Source organism: Tyto alba, unplaced genomic scaffold (genome assembly GCF_018691265.1).
Source record: "Tyto alba isolate M040663 unplaced genomic scaffold, T.alba_DEE_v4.0 Super-Scaffold_44, whole genome shotgun sequence".
NCBI lineage: Eukaryota > Metazoa > Chordata > Aves > Strigiformes > Tytonidae > Tyto > Tyto alba.
In genome coordinates this window covers 12,894,900-12,910,336 of record NW_024881320.1, presented here as the reverse complement: position 1 = coordinate 12,910,336, position 15,437 = coordinate 12,894,900, and the positions used below count along the sequence as shown (strand labels likewise).

General features: G+C 36.9%; 1 protein-coding gene across 6 annotated transcripts in view; it reads right to left on the bottom strand.

Moving 5' to 3' along the window:
* CIT (citron rho-interacting serine/threonine kinase) overlaps positions 1 to 15,437 on the bottom strand; it is a 72,939-nt gene that overhangs the window by 38,541 nt on the left and 18,961 nt on the right. For 3 of the 6 annotated variants that reach the window (XM_033001420.2, XM_033001422.2, XM_033001424.2), the window contains exons 10-17: positions 11,163 to 11,268; positions 10,149 to 10,292; positions 8,659 to 8,778; positions 4,954 to 5,124; positions 4,619 to 4,678; positions 4,005 to 4,058; positions 2,709 to 2,849; positions 2,213 to 2,338 (exon numbers count right to left, since the gene is read on the bottom strand). In XM_033001420.2, the coding sequence (XP_032857311.2) occupies positions 2,213 to 2,338; positions 2,709 to 2,849; positions 4,005 to 4,058; positions 4,619 to 4,678; positions 4,954 to 5,124; positions 8,659 to 8,778; positions 10,149 to 10,292; positions 11,163 to 11,268 (922 nt within the window). The remainder of the gene's footprint in view (positions 1 to 2,212; positions 2,339 to 2,708; positions 2,850 to 4,004; positions 4,059 to 4,618; positions 4,679 to 4,953; positions 5,125 to 8,658; positions 8,779 to 10,148; positions 10,293 to 11,162; positions 11,269 to 15,437) is intronic. The other 3 variants (XM_042805260.1, XM_033001423.2, XM_033001425.2) reach the window with 1 other exon arrangement.

The window sequence follows — 15,437 nt, the reverse complement described above, 5'->3', positions numbered from 1 at the left end:
GAGAGTTTAGAATTTTATGCTCATTCATTATCATATTTGCCATTTCAACAATTTCTTTAGAACAAGAGGGAGATCCGGATCTGTTATTCACTACCACTGGGTTGACTCTTGCATAGACAAGTTCAGGTTTTGGGATGTGTCCAGGTCTTCTGTCTCCCTTCATTACTGCATAACGCAGGAAACTTTCCTGATATTTCTACTTTAGCTCTTTTCATATTCTCTTTTCTGATCTTCCTCATTTTGAAAATACACAAAGACTTTTATGCTCCAGTAATTGCAATAGACCTCTTTTTTCCAGAACTGAGAATCAAAGAGGAGGTTCAACAAAAGTAGGTCATCTACAGTGCCTAGTACCCAACACTTCTGCAAGGAACGGAGATTGCTGCTTTTTGCAATTGAAATGTGTCTCCCAGCAACAAGAGGGACAACTTACCTCCCCCAGAAGCCCACACGTTTCAGGTCCTGGCAGAGAATCAGACAACCAGATCAGCAGCAGCTTCAAAGCTACCAGCATCTGACTGCTCATACTGTAACAGAAGCTTCACCAGTTTCTGCAGTGGCACTTAACAGCCAGTGTGGGCTTAAAAAGGTAATCTCTTACCATTCCAGTTCTCACTTACTATTCTCTGTGTAGTGCTAACTTTGTTATTAGTATCATAGCAATGATCTACACTCTCAAACAGTAATAAGTATCTTCTCTAACTTGTCTCTTACTTCTTATTCAATTCTCTACAGGCAGATCAGCAGGTACTTCTAGATGAATGGACATGAAACCAATGCCTTTATTTATCAATTTCTACTGTATTTTATGCAATTCTGTATCTTCAGCTCCCTTCCTACCTTTCTATACCAGGAAAAGTCAAAAGTGTTTAAAGAGATCAACTTAAGGGAACAAACAGGGTAGAAGTGGAGAAAAATTAAAACTATTACCCTGTGCTCCCAGGTCAGAGCTGCAAGGGACTAGGAAAGACTCTGTAAGATTATTTCTTCAATGCCTGTTTGACTTTTTTATAAAAATACATTTGTGTCTCTCCAACATTCTGTCAGAACTCCATGGAAACTATCTATAAGAGCAGCTAAACATATCCCATGATGTAAAACAATTAGTCGATATTTCTGCATTCCCTTCCAGTTTTTCCTCCACAGAGAATGTAATCAAAACCAAGGAACAATCCCCAAAAATACACAAGAGGCTTATGAAACAATTTGAAGTTTTACACTATTTCTAAACATAAAGTTGGCTCTGTGCCCAGCAAAACCATAGTCTCCCACTTACCATGCACTCATGTTATCAAAACAATTTGAAAGAAAAAGCACTACTAAAGAACCAATTCTACCTTTTCTTGAGAGCTCTGAGGCATTCTGATGCTGAAGTCTACATATGTAGACATTACCCAGAACAAGTATGGGTCATCTGTTGACTCCAAATACAGTTATTTATACATTTCCATTTGGCTTTCCTCAGGTGTGTCTATGCTCAGGATTGCTACCAATAAAATGTAATCTCTGTTTCCTTGTCATATTGGCAACACAGAAAAAGATCTCATTAGAAAGGCAGTATTAATTTATTTATTCTGCTGTAAGATTATGCTTCCTGCCCCAGGGAAGTAAAAGTATTAGGAACACCCTCTGCTTCGTTCACTGTAGACTGACGTACCAACTCACTATAAAGATTTAATAGGTTTAACAAGGAGAGAAACAAGAAAGTTCCAAAAGAGAAGGTATGTGGGTGAAAATGGATTCCTGACAAATATTATCTTTGGAGACAAACAGTTTAGATGACTAATTTCTTTCTGCTTCAAAATGTAAGCATTTCAAGTAGATCTGACCTCTAAATTCCTTTGCAATTTAGTTTAAAAGCTAGATATCAGTGTTTTTATTGTTGCAGAATCCTGTCCTGAGAACGTTTTACTTCTTCAACAATCATTAGGTAATTCATTTAAATATTACTAAGTTGACTTAAAAGTGCTTCCACTGAGACGACTAGAATTTTAAAGTACTATTAACACTAAAGGTACAGGAGTGAGCTTGTAACTAAAGGTGTAAATAGAATATGAGCACTTAAGTTTTCTCCAGTATGACTGGTACAAGAAACAAATCCCTTTATTCAACAATTTCCACCTTATTCAATGCAATTCTGTGTCTTCTGGTCCTTTCCTACCCCTTTCTTACAAAGTCTTACCCTTTATCTTTCATTTTCACCTCTGCTCACCAGAATTTTTTCCGCCATCTGTTGAATCTGTTGAGATTTAGTTTGAATATCTTCCTTTAGACGGTTTTCTCTTCGTTCCACGGTCTCTAATCTCTTCACTTGATTCTCCAGAGAATGGCGCCGTTCCTGTAGGGCAATTATTAACTGACATTTAGGCTAACCATCTCCACATTACAACAAAGCAATGAGTAGTTTTTAGAAAAAGTCAGCTGAAGCAGTCACTATATGGTTCTCCTCATATTTGAAATCATCATCATGCCCCAAATCGCTTACACTAAGCCACATGTCCTTATTGACTCCTCACTGAGAATAAAAAGCTTCTGTTTTCTTCAAAGACATATATGCTTTTTAATTAAAAATGGATTAATGTCTAACATCACTTTCCCATGATACTTACTACAGGAATACAGGCTGTTCACAATTGTCCAGATGAGGGTTCCTAAACTGAGACGCATCCCAATAATTCATTTACTATAGACAGACATTCTTCACTCACCTCCGCTTCAAGCAATTTCTTCTTCATGCTTTCATTAGAATCTTCCCGATTTTGCAGTTTCTCTAACTCCTTCTCAGCTCTCTCCTTTGCTTGACGGATATTCTGAAGAAGTTCAGTTGCCTCTGAGCTAGCTTTCACAGCCTAAATGTCCAAAGGGAAAAAAAAAAGACATTGTAAGAAAAACATACACACACAAAAACTTGGTATGTGAAAAGTTCGTAACCTCAAGATGGTCAACATTCTGAATAAAATTGCTACAGAACTTTGGCCTAAAATTAAGACAACCTACTAATATTTGCAGAAACCCAAATTCTAACTTCTGTTACATAATTATTTTCTGTTTCGCAAAAACCCGAGACTCCAGATCTACACGTTTGTCTTGCTGTATTGCAAGTTTTTAATTGTCTCTATGTACTGAAAGTAAAGTCTATCCCCAAATTCAGCTCAAGTTCTTGTAAAGAACTCACAAAATACTCTTACTAAAACACTGGGAAAATAACCTGTTGGCCTACAGATAATTCCTTAGAACGAATTATAGGAAAAAATGGGAGAGAGAATTAAAACATGCCTGGTTTGAAATATTAGAAGTACTACCTCCACATACTTTTGGCCTCCTGTTCATATTCTAGATGACTACCCTTGAAAAAGCCCTCTCAGCAGCTGGCAAGTTTGAAAAGGTCTCTCAGTGGATTATTACAAACCCTTTCTTTTCTGCTGAAAGATCCCAATTAGTGAAGATGTTCTCACAGTGCCTTCTTAAGGGAGAGACAGATCACAACTGCAAGCATGAGATACTATGTACTTCCTCCAGCTTACATTGCTAAAGTATTTTAATTCAATTGTGAATCCTTATAATTCAACATTTTTTTCTGTGATTAACTGAACTGGAAAGTGAGTTTGCAATTAAAACAGAGTATACTGGGAGACTAAACCAAGTCCAACATGTATTTTACTAGTGAGCTAAAAACATGCAAACCCTGTCTTCAGAAGCAAGGGACCAGTGCCATTGCATACGACATACCCAAACCGGCCTTTTAAATTAGAACTTTTCTACACTACTCCAGTTCTGACTCAGCTTCATTTGTAAAAATAAACACTGTTGACATGTCTCAAGAGCCAAAAGCATATTGAGAACACCAATGATTTCAGATACCAGTTCCCACCCCCTTTTCCTTATCATCCCCCATGCTATGACTAACTCTATTTTTGAGGATAAAACAAAGTGCATCTCTCCTCTGCATTAAGGTTTCACTGGAAAATCTTGTGGAAAATTCACTTTCACCACCCAGACATTACCTTTGTCAGCTTTTCCTGCAGCTCCTGGATTTTGGCCTGCTGCTCTGTATTGATCTACAGTTAAATAACAAGATGGGGGGAAAGAGTGTTATAAAAGCAAAAAGGAAAAAATGCTCCCTACTTATGATACCATATGTATTTTAATACAATTCCCAAATATCTTTGTTTCTCCCTATAAATTCCAACACACTGAAATGCTCCTTGGCAAATCTACCCCCATTTTACTAACTTCTAATTGATTTCATATTTTGGTGACCAAGCAGACTGTTCAGTGCGAGAATACTCAGATTTCTTTTTAGTTTTAATTTGTTATTATTTATGCATAAAGAAAACCCTTACATATCACTAACCTAAATCCAAACCCAGATTACACATAATGGCCTGTCTTTGCCTAATTTCTGAAGACAATCCATTAAGAACATGATATCTAGACACAACTTTATATCAAATCAGAAAAAAACAATTAATCACATCAAGAAAAAGATTTAAAAATAAAATAAAATAGGGAGGGATGTGAGGCTGTGCACACCATTGACTAGCCAAAGACACTCTTGCTTTCTCTGCACAATATGAAAGACCCAGGAAGCAAACTCCAGTACACTGAAATAGCATACCTTCTCCAATTTGGAATACAACTCTCCTGCTTCATTTTTGCCTTGATCTTTAACCTGTAACTTAAATATAAAATATATAAAAGTCTCAGGAAAAGTTGTAGCACACTGGTCTTCTATAAAGTCGTTACCTCATGCAATTTACACACAAGCAGTTATATACAGTATAAATTACATTATTTCCAGTGTACAACTGAAAGACATTTTATATTAGTTGCACAAACCACACTCATCTTTAGAGGACACACACATAGCTTGTGTGTGTGTGTGTGTGTGTGTAAGTCAGCACTAGAAATTCAAGCAAGCATCACCCCCCTCTCCCATGAAGCCTAAACTACCTTTTGCAATTTGTTGTGACATTCAGTAGCTTTACGTTTGAATTCTTCAGCTGCCAGTCGGGACTCTCTCAACTCCGATTCATAAAGATCACTACGCCTGCGGGCTGAAATAAGATCCTCTTCTAACTGATTCATCATCAACCTCATTTCTTCTACCTGAGCTTGATATTCCTGTATTTGTAGTGGAAGTGAAGGAAAAGGTATCACATTTTAGAGGCAACAGGGGAAATACTTGGAGCAGCAGATCCCAGAATACTGATTGCAGGCAAGAGGCACACTTAAGAATACATGGAAGAAAAGTAAAGTACAAAATATAACAATAAGATCTAAATAAAATAACATATCCATGGTGTTCTGGTTTGAGTCTTGCCATTTTCAAGTCAATATCTCAAAGTCAAAACACTGACTTTTTGAAGGTGACTTCACTGCAGAAACACATACAAACATCTACATATAAATTATTAAAATTACTTACATTTCTGATTTTTGAAACAAAAATGTGCCTTTGAGTTGATGTCTCTACTAAATGCCCAGATGCTCCCTCAAGAAATATTTTCTCAGGCTGATAACATGACAATTACCACAGATCTGCACAGCTTGGGTAAAAGGAAAGGAGGAAAAGCAGAGGGGTAGCATATTGTGGCTTCTAGCCATCAGCTATTTTCTCTTGACACAGTTAAAAAGGATCATATTCCTCTGTATGAGAGAGAACCTAAACTCAACTATTAACTTAGAAAAAATGTTTAAAAATCACCTTGCTAATGGAAGATGTTTGCATATATAGGCAGAAATAACGATTCCCCATGCACAGCACTACAAGATACGGTATTTGGATGGGGAAGGTGGGAGAAGAAAAGAACATCTGAATTGACTATCCCAATGAGATTGGGTACTCAAACTGAAACTAGCTCGTGAGATTGTTTCTCATATCTTGACTGGAAGAAAGTAATTGTGTTTATTTAGCATTTACTGAATCTTGTAAGTGTACATTTTATAAAATTACTCTTTAAAAAATCCCCACTTTATTTTTGGGTTTAATTTTTTTTTAATGAAGCTGAGAACAAGTAGAAAACATGTGCATCAAGAGCTAGGAAAAAAGATTATGAAGGACTGAGTGGGGGAGCCTGTCTTTCTTTCCATTTTAATATCTTAGTATATGCCTGACTACCCCCATATTCAAAAGAGTAACTGTCTCATGACAAAATCAGGTTTGTCATCACTCCTTCCAGACAGCCAGCTGTCTCTAGTTAGACAAGTGATTGCATGAACACTGACCCTATGTCAGCCTGTGATTCTCTCACAACATGGAGAGCTTATGCAGATATTTTAAGAAGCTGGGCCTCTAACAGATTGCTTTACTACCCGTTACGGGGAGCATGGCAGAATGGCTCTTTGGTTTGTAATCCCCAAATTGGTTCTCCAGTTTGTAAGGCAAGCAGGGGGCCTACTCTTTCCAGTTAGTCTCTCTACAGATGATCTTATTTTCTTGCTGGAAAGAGTTAGAGCCTTTTTATATGTGAGCATACATTAACTCAAATATTCGTTTCATACAAATACATTTGTGAATAAAAACGGCAGAATGGTTTGAAACGATGCATGTTCTGCTCAGAAATCACAATTTAAGACTTCCTGAAATATTTGGCTTTTATATCTGCAAACACTTGACCAAAGAATTAGAGGTATGACTACAGTTGCCACTGTGAAAATGAGTGTTTGGGAAGGAAGGAGAATGGGGAGGGAAAAAAGAAGGAAGAAGAAGAGATAACCAGTAATATTTCAGTTTTTCTCATTTCTTCACATTTGCAAGACTATCTTTGAATAAATTTCATGGTCAGGTCAGAGGAACAGGCTACATCACTCAAGACAACACAAAACAATACCTCTTGCATATGCATTGGTCATAGTTTAAAAACTATCAAAGATGTACTTAAGTGCATATTAATAGACAGGCAAACCTCAGGGCATATACCTGAAGCAAATCATATCAGGGTAGCTACATACAAATGAGATGGCCCTTCCAAAAATACAGATTCTGGTTTGTTGCAAGATCATCCATTCATATGGGTCTTCATCAAGTATTGACCAGAACGGAGGTGTAGTTAAAACAAACAAACAAAAAAAAAACACCCAAAAAACCCACACATAACAAACAAACAAAAAAACCCACAAACCCACCATGCTCTTCTTTCAAGTACATGAAGTTAAGTCGACCCTACAGTCTTGCCCTGAAAATACCAAATGCCTAATTATTGGGTTTTGAACATTCTGATTTGATGCTTATTTTACTCGTTATCTCCCAAGCTTCAGGTTTTCAACAGCAAAACTCTAACAGACTCTTCCATCTCACTTCCCAGTTCCCTCTGACTTAAAATAATGATCCAAGTCTTTAATGGCTAAGATCCACCTGCTGGTATGAATCAGCAAAAACATCTCTGCATATTTTGTTGAGGTGTTCTTGCACATGGGTTTCAGATAGATCAGAAGACCACCCCAGAACTTAAAGTCTGCAGGATAGTACAGATTCATTTGTTGACCTAAGCAGCGTTTTTATGTCATTGTGTGTCTTCACAAGCCAAATTAAGAGATTCTGGGACAAAATATTTGATTAAAAATAGCTTGCATTATTTTTCCTCTGTTACATGCGTCAAGTACTGCCTAAAAATCTATTGGTATTTATCATCAACAAAAATGTTCCACATTTCAATATTTAAAGCAACTTTGCTAACAAAGCACCAGAACACAGAGTAATGAGCTTTAGATCCCTTGTATTACATAAAACCACCATTGAGAAGAATGATGTAGAAGTCCATGGAGACCTGCTACATCCAGAGGATTGTTTTTGCATTTCATTACTTTTTACATAAGAGCTGCTCATGTCTGGAGAATTATTACCAAGGTTTCTGGGCTTCCTTATCTCAAACACTATGAAATTAGTCAGTTAATGTTTGTAAAGTGCTTTGAAGATGAAAAACAACAGATAATTGCAAAGAAGTGTTTAAACGCCATTGTACATTTCTATTTCTTTTTCCCAATACAATATGTTGTTATTTATTCATAAAACTGAATGAGTTCTGTTTTGTAGACCATTTTAAATCCTAAAAATGTCCATATTTGTCACCATATTTTAATTTAATTTTGACTTTTTTTTCATTCTGAACAACTGTATGGATTAATGAATTTTTAACATGCTTCTGGTGGAAAAAAACTAGTAACATCTACTTTGAAAATAGATTTAATTATGAAAAGAACAGTTAAGGCAACACAGATGCTATTTTGAAAGACTACTAAACATTTTAAATGGCCAGATAAGAAAGAAAAAAAAAAACACCAAATAAAATTAAGGCTAGCTCAGTTTTCTCCTAGGTGAATATTCATTAACTTGTGAAATTTGCATAGCTTGATCATTTAAAATGGATAGTTCATTTCTAATGCAACATATCACTAAAGCATTGCAACTTTCTCCTACTTTTATAAGCAAAGTACTTTCAGGACTAGAAACAGACGAACTTGCAAGTTTGGAGTTTGTGCTTACTTGCATTATACACAAAAGTGTAGTTTTGTTGCTTCCCATTTCGTTTAAGAAACCATGTGAAAACACACATCACAGCCTACCTACATAAAATGTAATCCTGGCAGCAGAGCTAGAATATGGAAAGAACACCTATTTGTAGATAGCCGCTCTGGTCCCCAAAGAAGCAGGTATACCTGTTCTTTGATCTCTTGCAGTTTTCGGCTTTGCTCTCTGATATCATGAAGTAGCTGTAGTGCCTTATCATCTTCCTGAGACACCTCCATCCGTGCCTGCTCCAGGCTTCGCTTTAAGCTCTGCAGAAAGCAAAATGTTCAATACATAGTCCTTGTTTTCTCAGATGGCTATATAAAAAAGATCTTTAGCTATATAAATGCCTCCTTGACTGCAGTGAGGCATCCGGAAAAAAAAAATAAAAAAAAAAAAAAAAAAAAAAAAAATCAAGGCACCAATGATGGAACCCTAAAGAAATTCATAGCCAGTGCTGCTTCTATCTGGATAGAAGCAGCCTATTTCACAAATACTGCTAATTATACTTAAATCTTAGTTCAAATCTCTACTTCCTCACATCAGGTCTAGTGACAAAACAAAACAGAGATCACAAAAGGCATCCATTACTGACAGCATTTATCTATATTTTATCTAGCACTATTAATTCACAATCTAGACACAATCCTCCAACTTCTTAACAATCCTATTCATTTTTCTTGTTGCTGTTAAGTGAGTTAAATCCTTTAACCATTGTTAAACTTCTACAAAGAACAGGAGAGCTGCTTCTGTATCTCACCACACACCTTACCTGCAAATTTTGACAGACCAGTGGTGGTCCTATTAACTGTGTATTATTCTTCAACAGAAAGATACAAACTGAATTTTATTTATTTACCTAGTAGCATTTAGTATAAGAAAAATCTCTCCGCTCCATTTTGAGATACACTTCCCAACAAATAAACCCATCAGAAATGCTTTTCAATTCTCTGAAACAGGGTATTATCTGATTTTTTGTTCTTGGTACAAAAGAGGAAACAGAGTATTCTACATAACTGAAAATACAGAGATTATTAACGAGAATGAAAATATTCTCACTGGAACCTTGCCAAGATAACTGGGCAGACATTCCAGATCCCATGAAAAACACCAAATGATCTTTCAAGACATGGTTTTAAGGCCTCATTTTTATATTCTATCTGAAAGACAGCACCTGTCCTAGAGTCATCCCTGACATTACACCAGGGAACTGGATCGGTCTGACCTCAGAATACCACAGATGGAGGCAACACCATTGTTTCTTAATGCTCTTATTTGTCCTTGAAAAATTCTGCCTAAGTACTGGTTAGGCTCCATCCTCTTCTGGCTAAGAAACCTGCAAGAAGTCAAACCCAAGCATGTTCTAGCACAGCTAGTGAGACAAACATTATAAATAGTTTCCGCAAGACCAGGACAGTAGTTATCCTGTATGTTCTAATCACATGACCATGAAACAAAGTTTGAATAAAACTATCGAGCAAGCCTCTGCAAACAATACAGGGCCCTCTGTTCAACAGACAGCCTCTCACATATTATTTTCTCTCCATCAAGTACCCCACTGAAACCATGATGGAAGAGAAAGGCAAAGACCACCAGATTTCAGGCCTTCAGATCTGAAAGGACTGATGTAAAGGCTCACACTGCATTCTGTGATATAGGTGGCCAGGTCCTGCTCCAGGAGGGATCGCTGGGTCTCAGAGGCTTTCAGTTCCACCTCCTTTTGGCTAAGTACAGCCTCCACCTCTGACACTCTCCGGTGCAACCGCGTCATTTCCTGCTCCATCTGCAATAAATATCAAGAGGTTATAAAGGGGACTTCAAAAGCTTTGTTAACTGCTACTTTCAGAGCTCTGTTTGTAAGGAATTTGTCTCCAAGAGACTTCTAGCTATGTTTCTCCAAATGGTGTTTAAATTCCAATACCATTGTCTCTGCTCCAGGAACGCACAGTTCTTCTTAAGGACAAGTAGTAAGTCTAAGTCACCCCATTCATTCAAGCTGCTTGTTCATATTCAGTCATTCTTCGAACCCCAGTTAGCAAAGAAGACACAATCATTTTTCACCTGACTTGCAGAGATGGGTCACTTTAACCTTATCCCAAATCCATGCTGGACCAGAAGATGGTTTCCCCCCATCTCCTTGTCAGGAGCAAATGGTCAAATCCAGAACAGAGCAGGGAGAAAAGTAATCGAACTCTCATAAAAGTCTCAAACAAACAGTAAGTTTAAAAGACTCCACCGGGTTCCCTTTATTGGAGCACAGCAACTCTTATAAGATGTTCACCATAACCAGTGACGTGACAACAGTTATGTAAGCAGAAGCTGATGAGTTAGGAAGAGAACCTCAGAACAGTACTGCTGTAATTGTGCGTATGATGAAGAGGCACGGCCTGCAGGAAGAAGCAGTCGTCTGTGTCACGTTGGGAAAAGGACTGTTTAAAATCCAGAGCCGCTTCTTGTTAAGTTAAAAGTATCTAGAGCAACAGCATGGCCTAAATTCATCTCCCTTTGTACTGGACAGGAAGCCACCTCACTGAAGGAAAAGCACTTTGCCCACCACGAGTCTGGATGATCAGCAGCATCTGACAGATCCCTGGACATACAGTAGTTGCAGATTCTTGGAGCAATGGAGATGGCCAATCGCATAAATAAATACCTTGTGACACTTGTCCTGGACGTCTTGGAGTTCTTTGCTCTTGAGAAGAAGTTTCTTTTCCATGGAGCTGACCTTGGCTGGAGAATCCACACTTGAAAAAACAGATCTAAAAGAGCAAAGCCAAACAGCACATAAATATAGGCAAAAGGTACAGAAATCTGCATTTATGCAGCCTTGGTAAAGTCACTGGGTACTTATACCAGGATAAAAGAAAGGTTCAGCAATCACAATCTAACAGTCATAATTTCAGATCAAACATACCATAAAATCAGATGACATTATATCATTATTAAATAATCCATGTGTCCTCCTAGTTACAACATTAATATTTTCTCTCCGTGACTTTTATGTCAGAGTGCAAAACAATAAACCACAGCAACATTTTTGTATAACTTGTATGAATTTTTAAGTGTAACAAAGCATAAAGTCAACATAGCGATTTGGAAAAATAACAAATTTTCAGAACTGCTTTTTATTTTGTACTTTATTTTTAAACAGGTTTTAAAATTATTGAGGTACAAAAAGCCCTAAAAACTTTAACATGTCATAATGTGCAACATGGGAAGAAGAACTTAATATCCTTGGTTACCTCCTGTGAATCAAAATTGAACTGAAAATTTCCTAACCCAATTCATATGATCTCTACAAACTCAATCAATATCAATAGAATTAGTTACACTGTAGAACTTCAGAGTTCCACTTATAAGTATTTTTTTTGTGAGACACAACTTAACTGTTCTATTCAAAAAAATTTTACTCCGGAAACCTGGGGAAAAATATTTACATGTTCTTAAGCTTTCTGTCTAATTGGGACTCAACATTTAAGAAGTTCACCATTTCTGTTAGTCTAAATTCTTTCTATAAAAGAATAGGAAGCCTACTTGGAGAATATTTTATATTATGGAGAATGTGGAGCATATTTTTAGTGCTTTGCAATTTTAAATGTGTAATTTGCAACCAAAAAATTAAGTACACACATCAAAACATAATTTTAAAAATCACATTCTCCCTCGCATAAAATGATTCAAACTAGATATTTAAGCAGTTAATGATGGAACCAGTGCTAACTGATGGATGAAAACGCAGAAGTACAATGAAGGTGCTAATAAAAGATCATAGAGTCTGCCCACACATTGCTTTCTGCTTCTCCTGGCCACAGTTTGGTATGCAGCCAGTTATTCCCATGGAGAGAAATAAGCTTTGAGCAGCTCTCTGCATATAGCCATACACCCACACACAGCAGCACAGTCTCTTCTTAACACCAAGGAAAGTTTGATTCCATCACCACCATTTTCTGAGAAAAATCTACTCTTTAATTCAAATAGATATGCAAGATAGTCACAAAAAAAGAGACACATGGATGTTTATGAAAATGCTGCAGCAATGTATCTGTATCGAAATAGATTTTCAGTACCACCACCTTAAGCGTTCCTTAGGAAACAGTTTTGATATTAGCAAACAAACATAGCAAAATCCACCAATTCCGCCTTGAAAGGTCAAATATTAATATTTCTTCAGAAATCTGATATGGAAAAACTTAAAAAATCCTGCATGTTAACAATACAGATATGATAAGGACTTTATAAAAAACAAATGTTAGAAGTGAATGCTTTTGTAAAGCATTCCTTTAGTCCTTGTCCAATCAATCTTATCCATCAAATTATCATATTTAAAAATCAATTTATAAAGCGTGTCTACACTCCTACAGAGAAAAAGCAACCATCTGAGAAAGATGCATATTAAATCCCATAACAGCTGGGTGTACAAACAAGGCTAAAAATGAATAGTTGAGAAAAGCAGTCTAAAAATACAAATTAAAGCTCGCATTAACTAAAAAAGACACTAAGGAATCTGCTTTAAAAAGTTAACCAAATATATGTAAATAGCTGCAAATGTGTATTGAGACAAGACTGAAAATCTTTTTATCATAATAATGTAGCTTTACAGGTCTGAACTGTACTAGCTAAAGCCATTTTTGGTTTGGGGTTGTTTTTTTTAAAATGATAGTTTCAACATTAGCCATCACCTTTTTACTTTTATTCTTTTCAAATCTGGCACATTAACTAAGAAAACTCTAGACAGTTCTCACAGACCAGGTTTTATTTGCTGCTTCTACTTAACCTCCCTAAAGGGCCTAATTTTATTTATTATTCTTGTTTATTTTACTTGCTATTAAAAGAATCAGAGACTAATATAACAGGCACCATTTTGCATTTCAAAAATCTCTCCTACTAAGCCAGCTTAAAGCATCCATACGCACTGCAACACAGGAAGTTACAGGGCAGATTCAGGCAAGAAGATACAGAGCTCTGCAAAGACACGTTGTTCAGGCAGGAGTGGTGAGATGGGACAGAGCGCAGGAGACTAGCACTGACTGAAGTTTGAATTTCATTAGGCGACTGTAGAGGGAGCTGCTCCTCAGAGTTGGTGTCAGTTTTGTAAGGAAACAGAAGGCTACAACCTAGAACTACAACCTTACCTCCTCATCCTTGTGCAAAGGGAGGAAAAAATTCCTTAAAAATAGATGTCCTGGTGGCAAGACGATTTTCCTGCCATGGAAACAGTACATCTTAACCCCAAGTGTCCCTGATTCCATTTAGCACTGGACACACAGTTTTTAAGAGACATCCTTTCCCAGTAATTCTTTCCTGTGTACAAATCGTATTAGAACGACTTCATGATCATCCATACAACCTTCAAAGCATCAGAAAGGGGGCAAACAGAGGAAATCAAGAGAAATAGAATACTGACTAATCTAATAAGCCTTGTCATGCTCTCAACACAGCATGACAAGGTGGAAAATACCCACACTGCTGGAGCACTTAAATTCTTCCTCAGTCAGCATCATCTCAGAAATTAAACACATACAATCCAATATCAAAGCCATGATGCAAAGCTATCATCCAAGTTGGTACCATCTCAGAATATTTCCTTTAATTAACTGCTACATCTGGATCAATTCTCTTAACACAACAGAGCAGTTTCTGCTGTTTCCTCCGAAGTGTGAAAAAAAGATTAACAAAAGGTAACTAGCATACATCAACAAAAAAATTGCAATAAAAGATAAAAAAAAAAAGACAGTCAAGTTTATAGTACCAAGTGCTGATAGCACCAGCTGTGCCAATTTACTTTCAAAAGAAGCACTGCCTGCATGACTGAAAAACAAGCTAACTTTCACAGCTAGATCACCAACAGCCTCAACCAGCAGAACCATGAGAAATGGTGGTAGTTGTGAAAAGCTCCTCCAGTCTTAATGTGACTGAGGTGAAGAAGAAAAAAAGTATCAGTATAAGAAAAACTATAAGATTATTCTGGGGTATTGAACTCTTATCTTAACCTCTCTTCTACATCATACCTTCCCTTGTCCTTTCATGCCACTCTTATAAACCCCCAACTCACCTGGTGCTTCTTCCTTCTCACAACGATTGACACCATCTGTCCTAATCCTGGCCCCCACACAACATGCCTATAATCTCATCCCCCGTCCCTCATGCTTTATTCTTTTTAGCATTATACTCATCTGTACCTTCCGCCCCCTCGTAAATGCTTGCTCAGGCCTAAAAAAAAACAACCAAAAACAAACAGTGATACCATCAATCTGTGAATAGAGCTAGCTGAAGCAAAGCATATTTTTGGTATGCTCATTCTGTGCTTCCTCTTTAATCTATCTTTGGTGAAAGAGTTTACCAGAACCCAACAAACTGTTGGAAGAAATCAGTAGCCCTTCTTTTTAGAAAATGGCCCATTTTAACTCTCAGAACTTTATAATGACAATCAAAAATCCACATCAAATTTTAAAATACATAAAAACAAAATCTCTTGAAAAATACCACTTCTTAGGAATTTACAAAACAGATTTAGACCATCTACCAAAGCCTCACAGACTACAATTCACGAATTACTAGGATTACATTTATTATATGCTGATAATTAAAAACTAGTCCCACTATCAGCCTTGCTTGTGATAGGTTCTGGTTTAGCAAGTATTTTGTATTAACTTAAATTTTGTATTATGTGTAGTCAGGCCCCTTTAGCTCCTTACTCCAGTATAATAGAGGACAGAGGCAGGCAAAAATTTACATAATGAACTATCTTTTTAATTGGGGGGGGGGGGGGTATTATTATATATTTTGGTATAGTTGGTCAACCCTGGATTTATAAGGTATTTATGTCTGAGGCCTTGTGCTAGTCAAAGGACAAGAACAGTTTTCTTTCATCACTTGATGCATATTTCTGGCATCTAAGGGGTTTTCTCACTTGTTCTAAGCACTGGAG